The sequence below is a fragment of the Melozone crissalis genome, unplaced genomic scaffold (assembly GCF_028551555.1).
Source record: "Melozone crissalis strain CALT ecotype California unplaced genomic scaffold, PUWL_Pcris_2 ptg000026l_1, whole genome shotgun sequence".
Classification (NCBI taxonomy): domain Eukaryota; kingdom Metazoa; phylum Chordata; class Aves; order Passeriformes; family Passerellidae; genus Melozone; species Melozone crissalis.
The window spans coordinates 3,245,098-3,271,110 of NW_026535804.1; the positions used below are offsets into that span (position 1 = coordinate 3,245,098).

The following is a 26,013-nucleotide window of genomic DNA, read 5'->3' on the forward strand; positions in this document are numbered from 1 at the left end:
GTCATGGTTTCGTCTGCAAGTTCCCACTGTGCAGAACAAAGTTAAGCAGTGGCATCTGCTGCCTCTGAGGGGAAAGCTGGACACAATCAATTAAAACTAATGTTTCGCTGAGCATGGATTGAGAAAACTGTTCTGAAGCGATTTGGAGGACTTCATACTTTACTCTTGAAAGGTTTTTATGGCAATTGAATACTCAGCAATATTTGATCCTCAGCAAAGTATCTGTTTATTGCCTCTTTAATGAGGTATTTCATAGCACTGAATGAATAACTGTATCTCCAAGGATGGTTTGTGATTCCTTCCCTGTGGGAAATTGCCCAGACTTACATCTTTTCTTCATCTAGTTCCTCTGGCATTACAAATAAAGTAATTAATAATACTTAAACATCTATTTTTTCCTACATAAATATCAGCATTCCAAAACCGAAACTTTAAATAGCAATTGTTCTATCCAACCTTTAAAATCCTTTTCTAACTCATCAGCCTTAAACTGGGCTTGGGAACTTGAGCTAAGCAAAAGAGCTTCCTAGGCGTCTTCTTGAGGGAGAAAAAGAAAACCCAAAAAAACATGCAACAAAAAAACCTCTTTCCATCTGCATCCCACTCAGCTGAGAACAGTCCAATGTGTCCTCCAGTGCTCTTGAGGGAATTCTCCTACTTTACACTGGCCAGTGAGGGAAGCAGCTCTCGGCATTAACCTGAGTGTGATGGCCAGGGGCTGGTGTGACATATCCTGCTTTGTAAGACGTTTTGTAACGTGTGAAGCTCACGGGACTAAAAGATGTGACCAAAGAAAATGGTTGGGGAAATGCTGAACAGAGAGAGGCTGAGGCAGCACCGTGGTAACGTGGTCCTGTGATTAAGCCTGCAAAGACTATTAAACACCTCTTAGGCTATTGAAAAACAAAACAGACAATATCACCAGCTCTGGGAACAAGCACCTAATCAGACAGCCTTTTAAACTGTCCTGAAGTCTGTCAAAGATAGAGAAGTGAGAGGGGACAGGGAGAGCGCAGGAGGCGGACTGACCAGGGAGAGAATGTGCAAGGCCGTGGACAGGAAGGGCAATGGAGAAAGTTCAGTCAGAAGAGAGAGCATGCAAGAAGAGCACCTCCAATCTGTGGCCTCTGGCTAACTTATTTCTGAATTATTCAACTACATTAAAATGAAAATAGACTAAGAGACAAATGTCAGTTTGGAGACTTTTGGCAGAGTGGGATCTTTCCTCGTTTCACGTGTAGAGCCTCCTCTAGGCAGGGCTGCGCACTTGCACATCTAGTTTGGAGTTGGGTTCAATTTGCATCAGCATTATTTTGTGTAGTTAGTTACTCTCCTTGTCTGGTTGGTTTTTTGTCTTCTAATCTGTATTTCTCAAGCAAATGCATTGATATGTTTCTCTATGGAGTTTTAAAGCATTACTAGAATGAGATGGCTCTATTATTTTATTACATTCTTGAATAGCAGTGGTGCTACTGTGCCAATAAATAAACCTGCTTGATAAATGGGACAGGTAACATCACTGTGGCAATACAAGACTGTAATAAACCAAATAGTGAATCCAGTTATCAGCACCAGTGCTCATGACTGAGATTTATGATGCCATCCAGCACTACTGATCTTTGCAGTTGTCACTATTTGTGTAACACTGAGCTCTGCTATCCAAGAAGCTCCAAGCATGATTAATATTATTTTTTAATTTAAATAACCCCCAACAGAAAGGTCATTGCAAATCATGCAGCCATTAAAAAGGCTTCCTTGGCTCCTTGTTCAGCCTAAAATGACACTATTTCCTTCATGCAAATTTTATAGCTGGACATGCTTTTGGGAGAAGAATTATCACCAGATGCGAGGCAGGGAGGGGAGGGAGGAGGGGATTATGTGGAAGGTCAAGCAGGACTCAGAAAGATGTGGAAAGACTACCGACCAGCCATCTGTTTCTCCTTACTCCTTCTCTTTTTCTCCAGCCGCCGGAGCCTTTTTTCCTCCCGCCTCTTGGCTTCTTCCTCCTCCTGGTGCTGCCGGCACTTGTGGAAATTCTCCACCACCACCCCCACAAACATGTTGAGGACGAAGAAGGCCACAATCAGCAAGAAGGAAATGAAGTAGAGGAGCATCCATGGATTGTAGTTCATGACTGGCTGCAAAGTGGAGGAAGGCAAATTTCAACTGAATCTCAAAAAGAAGAATGGGAACAAATTGATACAGCTGTGCCATCCACAGAACTCACAGCCCTTTCAGGCAGGCTGCTCTGCTCTTCCTGAAAATTAGAGCTTGCTGAGACATTTTAACTGAATGCTCCTAAAATGTGTGTTGAGGACAGAAGCACCACCTCTCTTCTGCAAAAAGGACAGCAGCATCCTTTGCAGCTACTGTATGTCCCTCATTGCAAACCTCTACTTCTTTTCTCCTGAAATGACCAAACTGCTTAAAAAGTCAAACCATCCTTTGATAGGTGCGCTTCTCCTAACACGAGTTACACCACGATGCAAAATCTGTAGGGAAAGTGTTGAGTACAAATCCAGACTTTTTACTAACTCATCACATCTCTCAACTTGGATTAAATACCACCCTGGATCCTAATTTCATATGCCCATTTGACAGTGGAAGCCCACAGTACCTTGCAAAACAAGAGCTAAAATGCGAGACCTTTCACAAGTCATTTGTTACAGCTCTGCTGCAGCCTGTACCTGCTGGTCGACTCCCACAGCATCCAGGCCATCGTACATGATATCCACCCACCCGTCCTTGGAGGCCAGGACAAACAGAGACATCAGGGCCTAGAAACGCATGGAAAAACAGTGAGACGCAGTTGCACTAAACCTTTTTTACTTGCAACATCTTACTCCACCTTGCCCTGTCCTGCCTGATAATGGGACACTTTGATGACCAATATTTCTCTTGGCAGCAAAACCTATCAATGCCAATGCCTGGTTCAGCAATGAACAGCAATTTGGAAACCACAGTGCTGAAGACAAAAGTGGCTTCATTTCCACCCTCCGGGTCTCTACTGCTCCCAACTAATTAGTTCTTACCACACTGCTAAAAAAAGGCTGCGTTGCAGAGATGGCTGAAAATGTCCAGCTCTATTAGACAAGCCCTTCTGCAAGATATATTTGGTTTGTTATGTAGCAGTGAAGCAATTAAGTGCTTCATGAAGCCACATGTGCTTGTTCTGTTCCGAAAAGAAGTGTATGCCTGCTTGGAAACACTGCCTTTGGGATTTACAGAGACAGAATGCTGTGTATGTGAACTGAATATTTACTGTGGCTGGCACTGCCCTGTAAGAAAATCCCACGGGATAATAAGCCACAGGTTTTAAGTCAAGGAGGTAAAGGAGCAAAGAAGCAGATTACCGTTCTATTAATACCTGGCCAAGATTATCAAAATTATACTTGTGCCGGACCCATTTGTAGCTTGCTTCTGTACAATCCGATTTATTTGTGATGTTTCTGGTGTCCTCCCCCTGGCACACAAAAAACTTGCCTTTGAAAAGCTGCAAAACAAGCAAAGAGAGGAAGTGTCAGGGTTCAGTCCACAGGATTTCTATGCAGGTGATGGGCATTTATCCAGGGCTCTCGCACAGCACACGCCAACCAGAGCTGTCGAGGGAACTGACCTGATTCATACAGGTTATTAAGACTGAGCAGCCTGTATAAGACACACCTAATGAGAAAATGCATGATTTCACATCGTTTTGGACACCCACCTCATGCATTAAGCTGTCTGGCTCAGTGATCTGAGACTCACCTAAAGGCCTTTGCTCCTACACTTGTTAGCTCAAGTGTAGCCCCAGCCAATAGCCCAGATCAGCTAATGGCCTCTTATCACATGTGGAACAATTCTGGTGACTCTCAGTCCAGTTAACAACAAATGAAGTCTAACAGGGGCCCTCTGTCAGCAGAGAAAAGGTGGCAGCCAAGAGACCGAGTGATGGACTAATCTCTGCTCATGGACGTCACAAGGGGACACTTCCCAGGGGAGATGAGCCCCTGGGGGTGACATTCGTGTTGAATCAAGACTGCTGTCAGTCCTGCTCTGCTCTCTGATTCTGGGTGCTGTGCCCCAGCTGTCATAAAGCTCTGCAGTCTGCAGAGTCACTGAAATTATTCCCTGTGCACAGCTTAAGGAGCCAAGCCCAGACAGTGCTGGGTACCTGATCCTGAGCTTATTTCCTTTGGTTTATGCCTAGGGGGATGCAATTCCTGGAGAGTCAGCTCCTTATTTATACCTGCATGAGGAACAGGAGCCTCCACGTGCTTAATTCTAGACCTGGTGCTTCCCACGCGTGGAACAGAAAGTGGCAGAGGTTGATTACTGCTTCAGACAGGATGATTGATGGTAGCAGGATGGATGGTATCAAATCCCAGGAGACAGCCAACAAATCTACTTTTATTTGCTGACAGAAGTTATTGACATTACTGTTGGAAAGTGAGGGGAAATGGCAACCTGCTCTCCAGGCTCCTTAAAACACCACCTGGGTATACTGAGAAGAGACACTGATGGGGTTTGATCCGTTGTTCTAGACAAATAACAGTAGAAATAATAGTGAACAAGATAAATTCACACACTGCTCCATGGGTTTCCTCCAGAAATCAACAGCAGGAAGATGGTCTCGAGGCATGCAAAATTAATCACTGCTCAATGCAATCATAGAAATTTTGGATGTAAGAAGTATTCCCTGATCTTTCCATGGAGAAACACTATCAGTGGTAAGGCAGACTGGGGAGATATACTCCTCACAGAGAAAAATTTTAATTAAGCAGGAAGGTAAATAAATGGTTCTAGTATATTGTCTGTGAATATAACTTCTCCAGGAGCTGGACTGTAATACCACTCAGGTGGGAGCAGTAACAGTGCTCCTGACAGGATTTGGAAATACAAAGCTCAATTTGTAAAAACATTGATCCTTGTCAGTACTTCACAGTTGGGCACTTCTGAAAGGAAAAGACCCAATGTTTCTTACTGGACTTGCTTTATCCACCTATTTCTTCTATCTTATAAATGACCATTCACACATGGGCAGCCCTACAATCAAGACAGTTTTGCTAAGAGGACACACCATTAGAAACTTTGATGTCTGGATTTTAATAGATTAAAACCAATAAAATAGATTTAATAGTTTGAACCCCAGCTTATATTTAAATGGAAAAACTAACTGTAAGTTTGAGTGATCATCTTTTTATAGAAAATAGCTCTGGCCTCATCTTACATCTAATTAGACATAAATATTCACTGAGAATTTTGCATCCTGAATACAGGATCAGTCTTGCTTGTATCTATCTACCTCTGAATCACATCAATAGTCATGACAATTTAACATAAAGCTGCAAGTCACCAGGGAAAGCATCACAATTAGCAGGGATGAAATTCAAAGAGCATACTGCAAGTTTTGTTTTCTGGCATAAATTTTCTCATAAGTGTTAGATTGTTTTATGGGATATGCTTAGTTTTATGAGTCTGTTCAATATAACGGATGGATGTTGTTATGCTGTAATGCTAAACCAATCTAGCTGCTGAGGTGGTTATGGATGGTATGATTTCTTCCCTGTTTATTTTCAATGCTGTATTTATTATTTAAGCAGTATGTTAGAGTAAAATATTATATAAGATACCTTTCCAAAACAAAGCCAAATAGAGTTTCTTTCCAAAAGACAGCTGTGACAGATCAGATAAACTTCAGAAAGAAGTGAGCGTTATGTCAGAATATTTATATGAAGCAATCTCTTCTTCCCAGGTAATGAGAAACCAATTGCATTGGAAGCTGCCACTGTCCCCCTGGGTTCCTGCACTCCTGGGACTGAGAATATTGCCAGCAGATCTGGCAGGAAACAGACTCAGAAATCTTTGTTTCTGCAAGCTTTCAGTTACACAAACTGTCAGAATCTGAATGCATCTCCAGTTCAAGGTCCCTCTGGAGTTTACAAGCGAATGATCTCAGCTTCAAGTTTCTATTTCCCTATCAGTTTGTAACTAGAAAAAAGGTGGAGGAGAGATCACAGAATCATGGAATGGGTTGGATTGAAAGGGACCTTTATAGGTCACCTAGTCCAACTCCCTGCAGTGAGCACAGGGACCCCATCCATCCTGACATCAGTTTGAGTTCAGAAAGCCTTACACTGTGCCATGCGTACAGATACCCTGACTTGGGGAAATTTGAGCCTTGTTACGCTTTCAAGAGAAGTGCTGAGGCTTACAGAAGACTCACCTGAACTCCCAAGATCCCGAAGATTATGAAAAAGGCACAGCAGATGACCACAATGTTCCCTATGGGTTTCAACGATGACATGAGAGTCTCCACGACCAGCTTCAGTCCTTGGGCTCGACTAATGACTCTGTAGGGGCAAGTAATTACAAAAGCTGTTAGTCCTGTTCCTGCCCAGTTTTGCCTCCTATCAAGAGAGAAGATATGAAGAACACAGCATTAGAAAATTTTTTACAGTGACAAGTAACTCAAAAATCATGATGGAAAAAAACACTTCTGTAAAGTTAACTGTAAAGTTACGGAGGTCTTGGAGCGAAGGGTCAGCTTTGCATAAATAAAGAGGAGGAGGAGAAAACATACGAAGAGCCAGGCCAGAAAATTCAGCTGTTTTGCTTGGGCCATCCACAGACACAGTTCATGCCTGTAGCCTGTCTAGGACTACAAAGAGAGAGTCTGTCCTTTCCAATACTGATTTAGGCAAGACATCTGATTTCCCTGTCTCAGTCCATGAAATGGAGCTGCCGCTCTTACACATCTGCCTGCACATCTGCAGCAATTACAGTTTGGCTTGGAAGGGCCCTTTAATGGTCATCTAATCCAACCCCCTGCAATGAGCAGGGACACCTACTATTACTATATCGGGTTGCTCAGAGCCCCTGATATTTCCAGGGATGGGGCATCAACCACCTCTCTGGGCAACCTGTGTCAGTGTTTGCAGCACTCTCATCTTAAAAAATAATCTGTTGTGTCCTTATAGCGCTGCTGTGCACAGGGACCTGAGCTACCCCTCAGACCATCACAATTTCTGCTTTATATCCCCTGCCAGTGTACAGCCTCAGCTCTAAAACAGTGCTGTCCTCCAGGTGAAACTTCACTGGCAGGACTGGAAGCATCTAACCTAATTTCTGTTGCTCCTCTCTGTCTGGTATCACACAGAATTTCATAACAGAAGGTTAGATCATATCCCAAAGTTGAAGAAGCATAATGTGGACTTCATGACTGAAGAAAAAAAAAGTAACAAGTAAAAAAAAAGTAGAAACTGTATATACTCTCAAGTTTAATGTTGCAAAGAAATGACAAGTCTTGTGTGATTTAGAGAAGCCATCTCAGCATGCTGGGAAAGATGAACAAGATATGCAGCCTCACCAACCTGAAGGTGGGGACCAAGAAAGGCATTTCAAGAGGTTACATGCCTCCCTCCTCTTGATGCCAACTGGAATTAAATATTTCACTAGCTCTGTAAATCAGTTTGTACTGATGCCATAGAAACTGCTTCCATGACTCAGAAGCAGTTAAATGCTGTGAAAGTCAGAGGAGGGAAGTGACTGTGTGTTTCTGGGTGCTGCTGGTGACTCCTTTGAACACTTGGCTCTCCAATGTGTCCCAAACTTCCCCATGTTCTAGTTTCTGCCTGGGTCTCTCTTTTGCCATGCGAGTCCTCTCACCACCTCTCCCATTTCTCCCTAAATCTGGCTCCACCACCTGAAGCACTGTTGGAGTTTTGCTGCCTGGACAGGGTCCAAGTTCTCCTCCACTCCCTCTCCCAGGCATGGTGCTCGCAGCAGAGATCCCCACTGACACATTCACACTGATCATGTGTGGCCTCATCTGGGACCACAGCCAAGCTGCACCATTCCTCTCCTGCCCTAGGGCCTGCAGGCTGAGTGATCTGCAGTGCTCAATGCACAGCCACCAGCTCTTACCCAAACTGTTGGGTTTAAATAACATCCTGAAAAGCTAAAGCTCATTTCCTTTTTTTTTTTTTTTTTTCTGGTTAAATATTTACTCAAAATGTCAAGGGTAACTCATCAGTTATCACTTTCAAAAAGAAGCAGATGGTGGTATTTTTATCTGCTCTCTTACCAGTGAAACACAAAGAGCAGATGCTGCTATTCCTCACACTGAGCATCTCTGCCAGGTGGGTGCTGTGGCTCCCTATTTCAGATGCCTCAGCTTTCCTGACACTCAGATCTGGGTATTTTATGGAAGGAGCTGGAGGTGAGATGGCTGAGGGAGCAGAAGGCTGCATACCCCATGAGCAGAGGGGGGACTGGTCAATGTGGGCTGCCAAAGCTGCCCACAGGGATCAGCCCAGCCTGGAGACCTTGCTGGTGCTGCCGTGGGGCTGAGAGCTGAGCCCAGCCAGCAAAGAGAGGCTCAAGAGCAGCTCAGTGTGCCCAACTCCATTAGCGAGGCAATGCAGCTAACAGGCCATGTCTGAGTGCACAGAGCAAGCCTTGGGCTGGACAGGCTGAGGCTGAACATCTCCTTCAGCTCCTCAGATGGACTAAAGACCTTCACACGCCTCACATTCCTTGCACAGCTCTGGTGAAATACAACGCCTGCCAAACTACAGGTGGGAAACTGAGGCACAGGAGGAGGGAAGCCACATTCTCAGAGGTAGGAGGAAGGCAACCCAATTCCAATTATTTCAGTGTCAATTAGGTCCTTTGGTGCCTTTAGGGATCCTGACTTTAGGGATCATGGACTTCTGTCCACTGTCATGCAGGATGGAACCAAAGTCAAGTCTTCTAAACTGAAGGTCTATGGTCTGAACTACTGAAGCATCCTTAAATTTTGGGGAACAAGGAAGGCATGTAGTCTCCAGAGTTTAAAGTTGATCATTTTCTCCAATGGTTATTAAGAAATGCTGTTCTAGAAATAATAAAGTGATTTCCCCTGTGAGGTACTATTTCATATCCAGCTGAGAGGGAAAATAGGAGGTTACTTGTCTGAATTTGCAAAGTCATGTGCATGTAGAGGAATAAAGGGCTGAAAACCAGCAGCATTTAGCTGCTTTAAGTGTTTTGATCAACCAGGGAATTCCTCAAATTAAAATGCACGAGAGTAAAAGCTGCCACCAGTTTAGCTCCATGCCAGTGCTGTTTTCAGCACTACAGGGAGGAAAGACTTTGAAAAGATTTTGAAAAATAATAGTTCTTGCTAATGGAAACCTTCAGACCTTGGAGTTGCCTCAGACTAAGGGCCTGATCCAACACTGAGGCAAGTCTGTGCAAAGATTCCTGATATTCTCCTAAGAGTTTCACAATTCTCTAAGGGGTGCCAATGAAATTCTCAGCTTTTCCAGATTATTAGTACACCTACAATATGTCAACATACAGCATTTCCACACCTCATCAGTATTGCCAAGGTCCTGCTGCTATCAGGCTTGTAAAATCTTATTATCTGACCCACACCTCTGCAATTTATGGCTGAAGGATGCAGCTGATTTGGAGCCCTGCAGTTGTGCAAGAAAAGAAGACCAGACAAGGTTCCATTCAGCAAAATTCCAGTCTGCATTAGGCATATGACAAACAGGGAAATTCAAATGAGACATTCTTTCCTCTTTATTTTGGTGTGAAGAAATGTTAATCCCTCTAATTCCCCCTGGTTCTTCTGGTCTGAGGATTCCCAGTGCTGTTGAACCCCTGGTGTGGGATGCTCCAAACCCACTGCCAGCCTCATCCCGGCCAGATCCTTACCAACATTAAGCCTTCCTGATGAGAACTCTCAGAAGAAGTGGCAGCACTTAGACGAGGCAACAGATCAACATTAATGAAGACCTTCTTCCACAGATTAAAAGAAAATTAGCGAAGGTGATAATATGATAGATAGAAGAGAGTAATGAAATGACTACTAGACCATGGTAGTATAAAAGTGACTAATTTATCTGTGTGCTTAGGAGTCAAAGCCTGGCCTCTGTAGAGAAGTCCACCCACATTAAATCTGAATACATTTTCAATTTTGATTTCTCTCGTATCTTAAGCTATAACACTTGATCCCAACAATAGCAGATTGAACACATTAGGAAGGAATGTTATTGTATAAGCAATCCCTTTACTGGCTGAAACATCAGAGGGTCATGGAAACATCTTTAAATGTCATTCCTCTGTGAATTTATTTGTGGAATTCTGGTCATAAAGTTGGGTTTGAATCTTCGTGGATTCAATATGGAGGCTGATAATCAATCATGCAATCAGAACCCCTCAATTAGCATACAGGTTTTTAAATGTCTGGGCAGAGGGCAGAACTGTGCAGGCTTTTGTGTACTGCATAAATCAATGGGGTGGTTTCCACAGGAGAAAATAAGAGACAGAATGAGGAAGACCTTTCGAAAGGACCCCCCTTTGAGGCCATCCAGTGGGAAAGCCAACACAGAGCACGAGGGCTGTCTCTGCCCTCGGGCTGCGTGTGACACACACAGCTGTGGCCTGGCTTCTCACTGAGGGTGTCCCCCTGCACTCCCGTCCTGGAGTGTGCCCAGAAAGGGAGGACACAAGGAGCCAGGTTTGCTCCTCTGTGCTGTGAGTGGAAAGTTGCTTTGGTCTCTGCCTTCTGCCTTCCTGCAGAAAGACTGGCACAGCCTCCATGAGACTCTTCACCCAGACATGGCAACTGACGGCACAGCGCGCAAAGACCTCGGGCCACCTGTCCCAGCTGTCACCCCGCGTTGGTGCAGCCACAGATCCCAGGCTGTGCAGGGAAGATGTGATCCCTGAGCCTCAGCAAAGGCAGCGTGGGCAGCTGTGGGCAGAGGCTGCTCAGGCTGCCCAGATGTGCGGCACAGAGGCAGATGGGCTCCCACAGGCAGAGACTTATGACTTACTGGAAAGCTCCCGGTTCGATGGCTGCTTTTTCCTTTCCTACAAATCTAATAATGGGAGAACAGAACTGATCCTGAACATATTTAGGGAATGGGCTTGTTGCTGTCTTTTTTTATGTTTCCTTTGTTGTAGAAAGCAGCATGTTGGCTGAAAGCATGAACTTAATCCCTTGAGAAAACAAATAAAATACCAATAGGATGCAATAGCAATGGAAGACCCTAATCCCACCCGTGCTTCTGATGGCAAGTCTTCCTTCAGTCTGCAGTTACTGAGTGGATTATTCCCTGTAACTGCAGATTATTCATGCACATAGGTGACTACAGAGGAAGGCTCCAGCAAAGAAAGACCCAAGTCCTGGCCAGACTGCCCTACAGATCTATAAAGAAAAATGCAGTGCTTTGACCAGGTCAGACAAGTGACTCCAGCAGAGATCAGCACAACACAAATGTCACTCTTTAAAACTGATTTAACTATGGAACATCAGAAGAGAAAGTTGCATTCTACAGTTCAGAGAAGAGAAATCAATCCTTCTTTTACCCTGAGCCATCTAGATTATTTTATTGGTTTTCTTAATATGGGTCAAAAATCAGCAGAAACAGAGGAACAGAGCAAATCAACCCAACCAGCAACTGGGCAGAAACTACCCCAGAAACTGCAGCTGTCATGAGATACCAGGGGACACACAAAGAGAGAAGAGCCTGAATTGGAGTCACATAGGAATACAGCCTACTCACATGGTGAGAGAGCGTAACCACCCCAATGGTGCCAGCTGTCCAGATAAAAATGATTAAAAGCAGCTCACATCCTAAAACTCACCAGGTACAACACACATACACAGACCAATTGAACAGAATGTCCTTTATAGCTGTTGAGAATATTTGAAAGATATGTATAGGCATGGCCATTGTTATTTAGACTTATTATTCACACAGGGGTAGTAAAACAACATCTTCTATCAGAAGCAGGGTCCTATTTTTCTGTTCTGAAAGAGAAAAATCCTGATTCAAAGTGAATCTTTTTATGGAGGAAGCAGCAGTAAGATATGACAGGCACACAAAGATGCTTTGAGCAGGAAGGTTTATTAGCTGCTGCATAACAGGAGCAGCAACAATGGTATTAAAGAGGAACGGCATTTAGCATGAAGAGAAACCTTCATGCCTTGGGGTACAGGTCACAAACAGATGCCTGCTTATAAGAGGTTGGTCCTTGGGCAGGTTCTTATCAGAGTGGAGCCTGTCCCTGGAGCATGGGATACTTCCTGCTGGCAGAGTTGGGGGCCAAGTTAGTAGAACAACTGTTTTCATCTTGTCTGGGTCATTTTCAAAGTAAATGTCTCTCTAAAATTAATGGGGAGCTGGGGAAAAAAGCTTCTTTGCATTCTAGGTTAAGCAACAGTTGAGTCTCTGCTTCCTTAAAAATGATCTACCACCTGCTACTAATTTCCTTCTTTGTTATGAAAGCCATTGACTGCCTGAAGGAAAGGGGGAGAAGAAGCTATTAAGCTGCACTTTACACAGAGCAAATGAGAACACAAATAGCAGGGGATGTGTGTTTTAATGAGCAAAAGAGGCATTGATCAGTTTCCTATTGCATTTGGGGCTGGTCCCAAAACACAGCAAGGGCCCAGAGCTGTCGCAGTTGAGCAGGACCTGCGGGCTGCCCTCGTCTGCAGCGCTGCAGGAGCCTGGGGTGACACCGCTCACAGACACTGCGCACGCGTCTCATCTGCCCCTTCCCGTGCACGAATGCTCAGCCCCACCTCTGGCACACACATCCTCGGATCTTGCCCTGCCTCTACTCACCTCAAGGGCCGCAGCGTCCTCAGAAGCCTCAGGACCCGCAGCATCCCCAGGATTTTCGTGCCGCTGTCTGACACCATCGAGACCAGGATGTCGATGACGGAGATGAGCACCAGCACCCCATCCAGCACATTCCAGCTGCTCTTCAAGTAGGCTTTCTCCCCAAAACACAAGCCTAGTGCCACCACCTGCCCAGACACCAAGTTGCACCAAATTATGACTGTAGCATCCAACGTGTTTGCTGCAGTTAGCAACCTGCTGAGAACGCATTATTTACAGACACCAGTCTGTGAGTCTATTTGCTTCCCAGTACAGAAGCCTAATTAGACAAACCAGCAAAGTGTTCTATTGAAAGAATTATGAAAATACCGCTGCAGAAATATCCCAGGTTGTCCCTTACAGCTGATGTACTTTTAATGCAGATAAACATACCTGCAGGAACACAAAACTGTTCCTAACATTTTTAGCTCTGGCATAAAAAAATTCTATCATATTTTATTCCTATAGACTGCAGGAGAGAAGCTGCAGAGTGGCTGACCCAAGCAATCATGTACAAGCTTTGCAAATAAAGAAACTAGAAAAACTTCCCAAAGAAAGAGCAATTGTTCAGTGAGATGATTGTGAATTACTCAAGAGAGATTTACAGCCATGGGTTTCTGAGCCTTCTGCCTCAAATCCAGCAAAGTGTTTCAATGTGCTTAAGTCTCTCCGTCCTCAGGAAAGCACACAGCAGCTTAGGTTGTTGAGGACAACTGGTTGTTGAAGACAATGGGACTTACATGCATGGTTGAAGTTAAGCATGTGCTCAAGAGCTTTGCTGAATAGGACAGGATTGCTGAATTCAAGGATCCCATTGCTCCTATAATGGTGTAAATCAAGAGCAACTTCAGTGCAATTGTTCTGATGCAAAACGTGCTTGGAATAAGGCATATGGTGGACATTCTGAGTATGATTCAGAAGAGGAAAATATACATCACACTTGCAGCTGGTGGACCTAAGGGTTTTGTGAGTCCACGATAATTAAAAACAACTAATATAATACAGGCACACTTATCCTCCACTTGCATTTACCTTAACTGTCATCTCAGTCAGGAAGATGACTGTAAAGATGTAGTTGGAGAGTGTCAGGAAAATCCGTTCCTATGAAAAAGAAAACGAGAGACAGTGTTTTATAGCCTGCTCTCTGCAGCTGTGCATCCCCCCGTGCATGTTTGGGTGGTTGAAAACTGTTCTTCCAATTCTGTGCTGAAACAAGCCTTGAACCGTTTGCTTGCAAAGAGGAGAAATTCCAAATATTTAGACAATAACACTGCACGGTTCAGGCCCGCCAGTACCCGGCCCTGTGTCAGCACCATGGACAGAGACAACGGCCAGCGCCTTCCCCCCAAGCCTTCCCATTTGCCTCCAAATCCTCCCTAATTTCCCCCAAATCATCCTCCCCCTCGTAGCGGAAACAGGGAGATGCTCCCTCCTTGAAACGTGCTTGACAAATCTCTACCTGCCTCTCACCTGCAGAAATCACTGCATTGTGTAAATATCACTGAGCTCCCAATTCTCCCAGAAATTAAGTCAATATTAGAGTGACAGAGCTGTGAGGCAGCAGGACTCGTGGGATACTGAAGTGCAGCTGGCATGAGTTATTACAGCTCCTGCAAAGCCAGCAAAGCTCTGGGGCTTCATGCCAGCTGAGACTTGCCCCCAAAAGGTCAATTCTGCTGCCCAAAACCACAGTCTAGACCTGGCATGAAGCCAAACAGCCTCATTTCCCAGTCCCTGCACTATCCACTAGACTGTGCCCTCCTCAGGGCCACCACTCAGCAAGAGCAGCTAGTGATTACAGATGAGCCCATGGACCGGTTCCCTATCCATAGTTACCAGAAACTTTTCTTTTTAATGATGATTATCAAATAAATTGCACTTTACCCTAACCCCTAGACAGCTTCTGTTTCCCTGAACTGAGAAATGGACAGCAGAAGGTAGATGCTGGAGGAATGATGATGCATGTACAGATATGTATGAGCACATACAATTGGCCCCAGTCCTGCTTTTAACAGTTTTGGATTTATTTCTACCTCTCCCTACAGAGCAGTCCCATAAGAAATGCAGATCTCTCGCTCAAAATGAGATGCAATTTAAACAAGACAAAACACCCTGGCAACTCTCTTGCTTGCCAGATCATGATTTACTGGAAGTGACTCAGGAACCACAGAGTAGCTTGTTTCTATACATGGTCCATAATTAATTAGGTCCTAGACCTGTACTGTGATTGCATGAGCTGTGATACAAAACATCGCCATTGTTAGCTGCCTGCCACACAAAAGGCTGCTGTAAGGGGCAGACGCCAGGCAGGAGGGAGAGGACAGAGACCTGTTTGTGCAGCTGGAGATAAAACAGCTATATCATGGAGGTGAGACTGAGGATATTGCAGTCCTCCCTGGCAAGCACGTGGCTGTTTTGAAGGATAATCTCCCCGGTCCATGTCGTGCACTCTGCAGTGGGGACCACATGCTGCCTTGCAACAGCAGCTCCTGTTCTGATAAGCCAGCTGAAACTGGGACAGGGACAGAGAACTCACTCGAAGCAGTTAGAAAATCCACAGCTCAGGGAAGAAAAGAACAATTATTTTAAACAATTCAACCTAAACTAACTCTCTTGGTTTCCAGATGAGAGCTCCATCTGCACAGGCAGGGCCCATGCACTTCTCCTCAATCCCCTGCCCACTGCTCAGCATTCCTCTTCTCCTCTGCAGCTCCCAGGCCATGGTCCAGCTCCCTTGGTATAACCTAATGGTGATGGACCTCACACCAGGCCCTGTCTCCTTTCCTCATAGCACTCTCCCAGTGCCAGGGACACCACAGCTCCTCCTCTCCTATATGAAATATTGGGTTTGTGTGCTACAGCTCTTTGCTGCGGACTCCTCCAACTCACACATGTCACCCCATTTCCCTTCTCCATGTACCTGCAGCTCCTTTTGGAGCCAGTCTTGGGGAGCGGTAACTCTCAGAGGACATAGCAAAGGGCTCAAAGGAAGTATTTAGTTTTTTAAGGGAGGTTCTCAGGGTGCCCCATGTGGGGATAAGCAGGGTGATCTCCTGCTACATCAGCTGGCAGGGAGCCCTGCTCTCTTCTTGCAGCTGCGAATTGGTGCACGACTGCAAGGGAACTGAAAAAAAAATGGATTTATGGAAAGGATTGCTGGGCAAATAGTTACAGTAAGAAGGACTACTAGGGAATGCTTAAAATAGGCAGAGAGCAGCCTAGACTCCAGTTTTAAGGCCTTACATTGAAAATCCACAAAAATGAACAGCCTGACACGCCTACATAAACAAAACAGGATTCTATACAATTGTGATATGAGCAGTCTTGAGTGATAAATCAGCAAGAGCCCAGTGCATCTCAACCCCAATCTATGGCAAAATAAAAGAGCAATGGGATGATTCTGCCCCTCCGATTGCTGGATGCTGGCACTGTGAGGGTCTAGTTTGAGGAATCCTTATATAGTGTATTAGAACAAAGAGGTTCCAAGAACTGGGATTGCAGTGCCTGCATCAATTCAGTTTTTCTGGTGTCACAACAAAGCTGATACACAAAGGGGAGAGAAGAGTATGAAATGAACAGTTTCCCCCATTCCATTTGCACCACACATACGTGCCTGTGGGGAACAGATGGAAGAAGTGAACATTGTGTTGAGAGAGGAAAAGTGTTTGAAGGTTTCTCAGGGAAGGAAACTGAGACAGATGTCATGCTATGTCATGTGTTAAAACCTTGATTGTGCTTCCAGAAATGAGACATTGGATACATTGCAGGCCACGATCTGTGCACTTGTGCTTTAAAAGGAGATTGGATAGGGGCCAGGAGAGGGGCTGCACCTAATTCAAAGGATACTCAGGGGATGTTGGCACCTTCCCATTTTAAAAAGAGAAAGAGAAAAAGACCAAGTGCACAGCAGTGGGGTCCAAGCCACACGTGTTTGCTCCACGAGGAGCACAGGAAAACCTTAGAAACTCACAGCACTGTGAGGCTCAATTTTGGGTCGTTCCATGGCAATGGTAATGCAGTTCAGGAAAATGATCACCAAGACGACGTGATCGAACATCTTGTGAGTGATGATTTTATTGCACATCAGACGGAATCTGTGGAGAGAGGAAAAAAAAAAGAGTAGACACAGACTAGCTATTAATGCTCAACTGGCTGAGGAGACGCACAGCAGCTCAACGCATAGCAGGGGAATTGAGCACTCTGCTTGCAAAGCAGATGAGCTCCAATCTCCCAATCCCCTCTCTGGCACAGCCACACACTGAGGGCAGATTGGGTTATGAACAGAGAGGGATCTGATCTACAGAACTGAGCCACAAATTTCAAGCCCTGGGAATGCTCACAGAGGGCTTTGGTTACTTGGAACGGGGCAGCTGCTTCCATGACTCAGACACACAGCCAGGTTTGGATCTGCCCCTCTACCTGCTTCCTCAGATGCTCAGATTTAGCTTAAATAAAGGAAGAAATACTCCCAATGAGCCCATGAGGGCTGAGCACACATGAAACCAAGGGGCAGAAGCTATTTATTGTGACAGATGGCTGTACACTGACCCAGGATTTATAATACCGTATTACATTTCCCAAAGTCTGCTTCTGAAAATCTCTCTAATCTTTGTATGAATGAACCTGAACGCTGTCCAGGGCCCTCAGCTCCAGCACAGGAAGCCCTCGGGTGCATGGGTGCATGTCTAGAGGGATGCTTGAACAGCACAGAGCTCAGCCAGCTCCCCATGGCCAGGCCTTAGCAAGGGCAGATCTGGGGGCCTTCAAGCAAGGAGAGGGTGTTCTCTGAGAGAAAGGGAAGGGGGAGGACAGAGAAGTTCAGCTGAGAGGCAGGCTGAGAAGATCAGGGAGTTCTTTGCTGTGCTGTAAGTGTGTGGTGGGGCAAATTCAGATTTTTCTGCTTAATGCTGCACCTCTCCCCCTTGCTCCAAGCTCATCACACGCCACCAAGTGAAAAACTTGCAGAGCACTGGCATCACTGCCAAAGGAAATGAGGAACCTGATGAAGCTGCAGGCACGCCCTGGGCTATGGGTCTTGACTGGACACTCCTGTGCCCTCTGCAGCCAGCAACTGTTTGCTGTTCAACCCTGATGTCACGCTGGGGCCGAGGAAGGGCCAGGAGTTTTGTGGACTGACATACAGAGACCCATCTGGGATAAACAGGCAGATGAGGCACTGTAATGAGGGCATGCATTGTTACCGTCGATCCTACCACCCCAGCACCGCCCGAGCGCCCTGCCTTACCTGGAGTGAGGGGCGAAGATGTAGATGGACCAGGAGTCCCTCTCCTTGCAGCAGGTGGGGAGCCGTGCCCGCAGCCAGGCCTTCATGCGGTCCCTTTTGCTCTGCAGGGAAAATGTACAGAGTGGCAAAATACAGAACTGTTAAAACAGCAACGCCCCAAAACTTCCACGTGTAGGACTCGGGGTAGCTTTTCACTAAAAACTTATCTTCAAGTGCTCAGTAAAGCTGAAATAAAATAATGTCCTCAGACAAGACCCTGCTGAGCAGGGGAAAGAGCTCTGGCAGCCAGATGAGGGCTGTGCCAGCCCTGTGAGCTTACAGCGCTTGGTCTTGCTTCTTTCCCTGCACTGTAACCATGTCTGACAGTTATCTAGGAGAACAAACATGATAAATAGAACCCTTGCCCAAAGGAATGATAACCCACTCAGTGCCTCCAAATACTCATCAGGTGCTTGCCTGAATCTTCTAAGGTATTTTGGGGAATTTTTGTGGGGTATTTTAATTTGGTTTTTAAAAAAATAATATAGAATGCTTAGAATGCTTATGTCAGATGTTATAGAGCAGAGGGAGAGATTCCAGCTGCTTGCTGGGCAAAGCCCTGTGTCCATGCACCACTGTAAAGCTGAAGAAAGCACTTGAGGCCCAAGTTTTGGTCCAGGAACACGATGGTGATCATCTGCCTCTCATTCAGCATGAACAGATTAGATGGGAGATTATAAAGCCAGAAGGGAACACCATGGACAACCTGACCTGCATGAACATGGACCATCCAATTCATGCAATTTAATTTCTACTTGAAACCACAGCACATCCTCAGCCATGCATCCTTATGTTACAGGCTGTCTGGAAGGTCATTTCAGGTCAGGAGGGTAGACTACAAAAGCCTGAGCCAACAAGTCAACCAAAGACATCAAAAATTGGATGTCAAGGGGAAGCCTCATCCTGGCTGCAACAACTGATTTAACTTTATCACCTTCTCATCCACAGACCTCCAAAGGAAAATCAACACCTTTAATGCCACTGGCAAAGCAGTGTTAGCATGCTGTGCATGGACAACCATTAAAAGCCAGGCCAACATCTTGCTCACCACACCAGGGCTTCCCCAGCGCTTCCACATCAAAGCACCACAAGATAAATGCACAGAGCAGTGTGTGCACTGTCACCAGAGTTCTTTGCAGATAAATAAAAAACAATTCTTGCTCTTTCATAAGCCTTATTTCTCTGCTACCACCTGGGCTTGGATGGGCAGACCTAGAAATATAACTGCATGAGCTCTTTGAAGCTTCTAGAGATGTCAGGGCCATGAGGCCACAGAGGGGTGTGAAGGACAGCACAGGAATCACCCTCACCCCAGGAGCACCCGCACCCCAGGACTAAGGTACTTTTACTTATTTCATCTAGGAAACAGGGAGGGCAGATTCATTTTGAGACAAACTGTTGGCACTTGAAGTACTCTTGACTGTAAAAATGGGATTTGTTAGAGTAATTGAGCGGAGTGGAGGAAGTGCTTTCTCTTCCTACAGACGCCCAGACTGGGGTCTCATTAGTGATGGAGAATAATTGGTGTAGTACCTGTTTTAATGAAAGCCCTTAGTGACAAACCAAACCCTTCAGAAAATTAAAATCACCTTGGCAAATAAGACGAAAAGTTTTAATAACAAAAAGTTAGAGCTTTCTACCCTGCTCCTTCAGCCATCCATTCTTCCCTAAGCTTCTACACACACAGACCATGCACTGCACACCAGTGGGGTTTTGGTTGTCTTGGATGTTCTCACATCCCTTTTCCAGCTTCAGGCAAAGAGCCAGAACCACTCCCTTGTCTCTAAACTGTATTTAATAGAGCATGCATCCTTGGGGTTGTGTTATCCCTTTAAGCTGCCTGGTTAGTCTAATTATCCATAGATTTAACAAAGGTAAATAAATGGATAAAAATCAGGTGTCTGCTCAAAGTTGTGGTGAGAGCAGTGATTGCTACCCTAGCCTCTGGACATGGAGTAATAGCTACAACTCTGTCCAGTTCATTTTGTGAGCTGGAAGGTTTCCAAAAGTATCTATTATTCAAAGCAGTTCTGGTATTTATCAAGGGGATTTGTAGTGAATGGTAATGCGTCAGCAGCACAGAATGATTCTTTATATTCTTTTTGTCCAATTTTAATGCCAAAGATATTTTGGGGGTTGGCTAATTGTTGCAGCTTGCAGTTAATGGGCTAAATCAGATAACAAAGGCAAAAAGTGATCTCCCATCATGTCTCCCTATTCAGAGGGTTACAGTAAGGGTGAGCACCAGGACTCAGCTGGGGCTGCAGCAGGGTGAAGTACATCCCCAGAAACCTAAACTCAGAGGAATTACTCCATGTTTCCACCAGTGGAACAGCACAGGTCAGCTAACTCGAGCCAGAAGTAAGGTATTTGTGAAACAAGCCCAGAGAGTTTCCAGCCTCAGCCCGTCCCAGGCTCTCCCAGCGAGGCCCAGGCAGGCTCCAAGTGCTGACAATGGGGCTGACTGCTGTTAAAGCCTGCACTAGGGTCAAAGTAAGACATCAATTATGTGGCTAAAATCACATCTATTTGTTCATAAACCACACCTGGACAGGATGACCAAAGATATGGGGGGAGAAGAAAACTAGTCTTTAATTCAGTTGCCAGTGACTGGGACAAAACCTCCCTGGGTGAGCCCACCCAAACCCCTCCCCAGAGGCAGCAGGAGCAGGGATGTTGGAAGGTGCTGGGTGCTAACAGGCAGCAACGGGGATGAAGGCCTTCCATCCCACAGCAACGAGAACTGTTGATAAATAGCTGCTTTTAACATTCTGATTATTTTTAGGAATTTCAGATATTAATGCACTTCTGAGGGCAGGATGAAAGCAGTTGGCAATAAAAGATGACTGATGCACTCCTCAGAGTAAGGGCGAGGTTTAGATTTATAAAAGATTTATTATAAGGATGGGGGAACTGCTGAAAAATGCTCTGTGAGTAGCAGAGGACCTCCAGGCAAGCCGGAAGCTGCACAGAGACGCTTGAGACCTGATTATTTAATTTTAATATGCAACAGGGACGGGCTGAGAGGGCTTGGGAGTGGCTGGATCATATGCCACAAAGAAAAAAGTGGAATAGGCAAAGGAAAAGGAGCAGTTATAGTAAAATGCAGTGAGGTTTTGGAGAGGAGGGGACACATTGGTTGCATATTCAATATTTTCCTCACTTTCAGCTGTGAGCACTGAGCAATTTTGGTAGAAAGCACCCAAAAGCATTTAAAATCCAGCAGTTGGGAACAACAAAGACTTGGCAGCAGAGCCCTGATCCTGGTCACAGCCATGTGAACCCAAGAAAGCTGTGGATCACTCTCTCTGTGCTGTGAGAGACTTCTTGTCTGCAGTGATGCAATAAAGAACAGCCCCTTGGTTTCCTGGTTCTGGGGACAGAAGCTGCCAGGGGCCTGATTTTGTCCCCTCAGAGGGACGGAAATTCAGAATAAAGAAAATCATCGAAGAAATAAAGAAATTCATCGAAGGCAGCAGAGCTTCACTAACATGAGGGTAGCCTGGGAAATCCAGATGAAGCCTTTGCTCTTCCTTTAATTTCTGCACAGAGACAATCAAATCCAGGCAGCAAGGAGGGATGCAAAGCTTTGATGTAGAAGGGCATATTTAGGATTACTTTGATCTGAGTAATAGTCAAGTTCTTCTCCTCTTTTGTTCATAGGTAGTTTTGTATTTCATTTTTTCAATTTAAAATGCAATTCCCCCATCCCCCAATTTCGTTAAGGCTAATTTAGGAGCAGAGTTTCTCCCCAAATGTCAGGGGGGAAGCCCTGCAGCCTGGGGACTCATTTTTCTAATCTAAGCAATATCTTCTCATCCGTCTGGTTTACTGATTTGCAGGGAAGGCATATTTCAGAGCATGGGAAAGGCACCAGCTAGCTGCAGGTATCCCAGTTGTGGCTATCCCATGGGCTAGGACACAATTTATTTCCCTTATTCTGTCAATTCTTCCTCTTGGCATTTGCTCCTGACCATTCCACGGGAGGATATTAAGGTGGTTATACCCTCCATGGCCTGACCCCAGTACACAGAGGATGATGTTTGGTTCATGCTAAAAACAGATGATAAAAATTAAAAATCTCATTCAATGGTTCATTGTAAGCACTGGCTGGGAGAGGAGGGACACATCTCATCACACCATGCCCAGCCCAAGGGGCACTGCTGGCTTTTGATCCTGAAGGGACTGGTGGGATGATTGCACCAGGTAAGCAGATGTTGGAGCATGAGAAAAAAAATTCACAGCAAGCAATCAGGAGCATGGTCTCTTCCACACCTCTAATAGTGGGGAATTTTCCAAAAATAATTACTGCTCCCTTTCTTAAAAATTCAATTTATTTTATGGAAGTTAAAAATCAGGTTAAGACAATGAGTAAAAATCCAGGCTGAGGATCCACGCTGGAGATGTAATGGGATAATGGCTTTTTGCAAAGGCTGTTCACAGCTGAGTGACTCTGTTCTGCCAGCACTAACTCTCCTTCTCCTCCCGTAAGGAACAGAGGACTCTGGAGTCAATGCCACCTTTCACATCCCTTCACATGGTCCCAATTCCAATTTCATTCAATAAAGTCAGAGAAAAAGAGTAAAATCATGTCCAAATCTGCAGCTTTCCTGTTCTCAGAACAGCCCCTGCTACCATCATGTCTCTAGCCAAACCCCATCTACTCCCCCAAAAGAAACAGCTACCCCTGGGGATGACACATCAGACCATCACACCTTTAAAATCTGGGAACAAGGTATAATCAAACAAAGAGATAACCTGGGACAAGCAGGAAACACTCCAAAACTGGCCCCAATGCACATATGACAGCCAGAACTGTGATACCCTTGTGCCCAACTCAAGCCCCATTCTGCCAGTCAGGCAAACAACTTCGGAAAAGCAGCCAGATTCCCCTTTTCTCCATTTGAGATACAAACATCCATCTGAAAAAAGGACCAGGAACCCTGATCCCTTCCCTGCATTTGCACTCTTTTCAGCTTGTATTTCCTAAATGACAATTTTCAGGCCTGTGAAAGAGACACTCGTTAGTGAAATGCCTCTTCAGATGGAAATTAATGCAGAGCCTCTGAAATTACCACCATTGGCACTAATTCTGCCATGGGAATGGGGGACCAAGCCATGCTCTTTCTTTGCCTATAGAAGTTTTCTGCTGCTGGTGTGGGGGCAGAAAACTGAATAACAGTTGGAAAGCAGGGAGACTTACCTGTTTTGCTTAAAAAAAACAAAAACAAAAAACAAAAAACAAAAACAAAAACAAAAACCACAAAAACCAAAAAACCCCAAACAAACAAACAAACAAAAAACCAAACCAAACCAAAACAAAAAAAAAAAAAAAACAACAAAACAACAAAAACTAACCCATAAAAGCATATATTTCAAATAGCCTTCACTCTGCATGATTTAGTGGAATCTGGACAGTTTTGCCCTTATGTCTCCATCATAAGCCATATGATACTGCATGTAATACTTAGATACCAATCCCATTTCTGAGAGCATCCACTGCCTAGAGACCTTCTGGGTGACTCTTGTCTGGTCTCGTGGTGATGGTGAGACCTGATATCTCTTGCACTCACATGTGCACCCCGAGACAGTGCCAAGCTTTGTTTTGACAAGTCATAAAGCCCAAAACGAGCACGTGGCACTTCCTTACCACGCTTCCTTCATCATCGCCGTCATCACCATCCTGGTGGGGCTCATCCAGGTGGAGCTGGTGCAGCGGCAGCCCCGGAGATGTCCTCCCATTGCAGTCCTGGTGCTCAGAGACAGACGTTCTGGTGCTGTGCATGCTGCTGGTCCGATACAGGGAAGGCACCTGCAGGGTGTCCTGGAGGTCAAAGGACCCTTTCGTTTCCAGCGACTCCATGCGGTGCGGCAAAGAGCCATTGAAGCTGCCGGCCCGGCTGGAGCGCTCCTCATCCGAGCTGTCGCCTTCCTCGGAGCTCTCCTTGCCCTCCCCGGACAGGAGGGAGCGGCGCTCGCCGCTCTGCGCCCGGCGCTTGAGGCTGGGGGCGCGGCCGAGGCTGTTCCAGCTGGAGCGGCGGCTGTTCCAGGCGCTGCCGGCCCGCCAGGGGCTGTGCGGGGAGCTGCGGGCGCTGGGCTGCGGGGAGGACAGCGACAGGGAGCGCATCAGAGCCGGGCCACCCGCCCCAGGCCGGCGGGACGGACAGACGGACAGCCCCACGGACGGACAGACAACGCCACGGACGGACAGACAACGCCACGGACGGACAGCCCCACGGACAGACAGCCCCACGGACGGACAGCCCCACGGACAGACAGCCCCACGGACGGACAGCCCCATGGGACGGACAGCCCTACGGACAGACAGCCCCACGGACGGACAGGCCCACGGACGGACAGCCCCATGGACAGACAGCCCCACGGACGGACAGCCCCACGGACGGACAGGCCCACGGACGGACAGGCCCATGGACAGACAGCCCCACGGACAGACAGCCCCATGGACGGACAGCCCCACGAACACCCGCAGGGCGAGGGGATGCGAGTACCGGGGACTTGAGCTCGTGGGCGGCACCGGGGTCCGTGCAGACGCCGCTGGCCCGGCGGGACTCGAAGCCCTGAGCCGCGTCCCCGAACGCGGCGCTCTTGGGCATGGGCATCGGCGTGGCGGCCGTGTGGATGATGAGCGGCGGGGTCAGGCTCTTCTTCAGCTCCGGGTGCTCGCTCAGGGCCATCACTGGAAGACACGAGCGGGTTTTTAGGCGTCTCACCTCAAGGGGGAACACCGACAGCCTGCTCGTGGGCAGGCAAAGCTGCTGCGCAGGGAAGGCTCCGCTCTGAGCATCAGGGAGATGTGGGCCAAAAAGCCCTTGCGGAGAACTGGGTCGTTCAGCCCAGCAGGGGGATGTCAAACAGGAATGGGATCGGGTGTCAATGGGATCAGGTAACAACGGCAGAGGACAGCACACCCAAAATGTCACCTGCTGCCCCCTCAACCTCCAATTAACACCCACCAACTCCAGCCCTGGGAACTTCCTGCCCACCTGCTCCATCCTCTTTCTCCAAACTCCTCCAGCAGAGACACCCCTCAAGCCCAGTCCTTAATGGGGAAATTAACAGTTCAAATGCAGTCATGTCTCTCCCTGCCTGCATCCCACAATCCCACCCCAAGCCTGCTGCAAAGTCAAGCATGACACAACTGGGACTACAGCAATCCCTCCAGGAGGGGTTTTTCCTTTTGGACACACTGTTTTTCACTGCAAAGCAAGGTTTCTGTGGAAGGCCCTGTCCTTCCACGGTTATTACTCACAGGCTGGATTTGACAAGTTTTTCTTAGGTTCTCCCTCCTCTTCCAGGCTGTGGGGGAAGAGATCCCCCTCGGAATCAGACTTGGAAGCATCACCCTGGAGCGAAACAAAAGGCTTCAGCAAGGAGGCTGAGCGGCCACAGTGCACGGACAGCCCTCTGCAAATATGGATTCCCGTGTCCAACACCACACCTTACAGATCCACTGAACTTGGTACCACGATGCAACATCACCTTCCACAAAATGATGCATGCACAGGTTTATACCACAGACTAATTAACCTCCTATCAGGAAGATGGATTGCCTCTGGCTCTGAACACGGTCCCAGAAAGGGATCAGGAGAAAAACCAAACTATTGCTTAATTTTTGCTGATGTAATTGCATATGTGGCAGATGTCAGGGAAGGACCAATATTGATGAACAATTTGTGGACAAAAGATGATCCTACTAATCTCTCTGAATTTATACACCTAAAAGTCTCTGGGTGTGGCTCTTTCCAGTGATGCTTTGGTGGAGCAATCCAGGGTTCAGAAAGGGCACAACAGACCCCAAACTCCCAACATGGAAAAAGTGACGTGTCCATGGACGCCCCATCAGCATAGAGAGGATCCAGAGGGCAGAACCCAACATCGACTGCCATGAGGGACCCTTTCCCTCGCAGCTGCCACACACAAGAGGAGCAGGAGTTTTGGGATTTATGCTGGATCATTTGGGAAGTTTAAATTCTGCTGTCTCATTTCAAACATTGGTGGTTGAGCGAGGCCTGTCTCCTCTGACAGGTACCCATCCTCAGGCAGAGGAAGATGATGTTGATCATT

General features: G+C 46.4%; 1 protein-coding gene across 16 annotated transcripts in view; it reads right to left on the reverse strand.

The window, feature by feature from the left end:
• Positions 1-26,013, reverse strand: part of CACNA1G (calcium voltage-gated channel subunit alpha1 G) — a 147,739-nt gene that overhangs the window by 32,785 nt on the left and 88,941 nt on the right. For 12 of the 16 annotated variants that reach the window (XM_054278738.1, XM_054278735.1, XM_054278733.1 and 9 more), the window contains 11 exons: positions 25,199-25,292; positions 24,438-24,625; positions 23,579-24,025; positions 17,890-17,990; positions 16,615-16,738; positions 13,677-13,745; positions 12,609-12,793; positions 6,206-6,332; positions 3,368-3,493; positions 2,688-2,777; positions 1,925-2,138 (listed from right to left, as the gene is read on the reverse strand). In XM_054278738.1, the coding sequence (XP_054134713.1) occupies positions 1,925-2,138; positions 2,688-2,777; positions 3,368-3,493; positions 6,206-6,332; positions 12,609-12,793; positions 13,677-13,745; positions 16,615-16,738; positions 17,890-17,990; positions 23,579-24,025; positions 24,438-24,625; positions 25,199-25,292 (1,765 nt within the window). The remainder of the gene's footprint in view (positions 1-1,924; positions 2,139-2,687; positions 2,778-3,367; positions 3,494-6,205; positions 6,333-12,608; positions 12,794-13,676; positions 13,746-16,614; positions 16,739-17,889; positions 17,991-23,578; positions 24,026-24,437; positions 24,626-25,198; positions 25,293-26,013) is intronic. The other 4 variants (XM_054278736.1, XM_054278743.1, XM_054278731.1 and 1 more) reach the window with 1 other exon arrangement.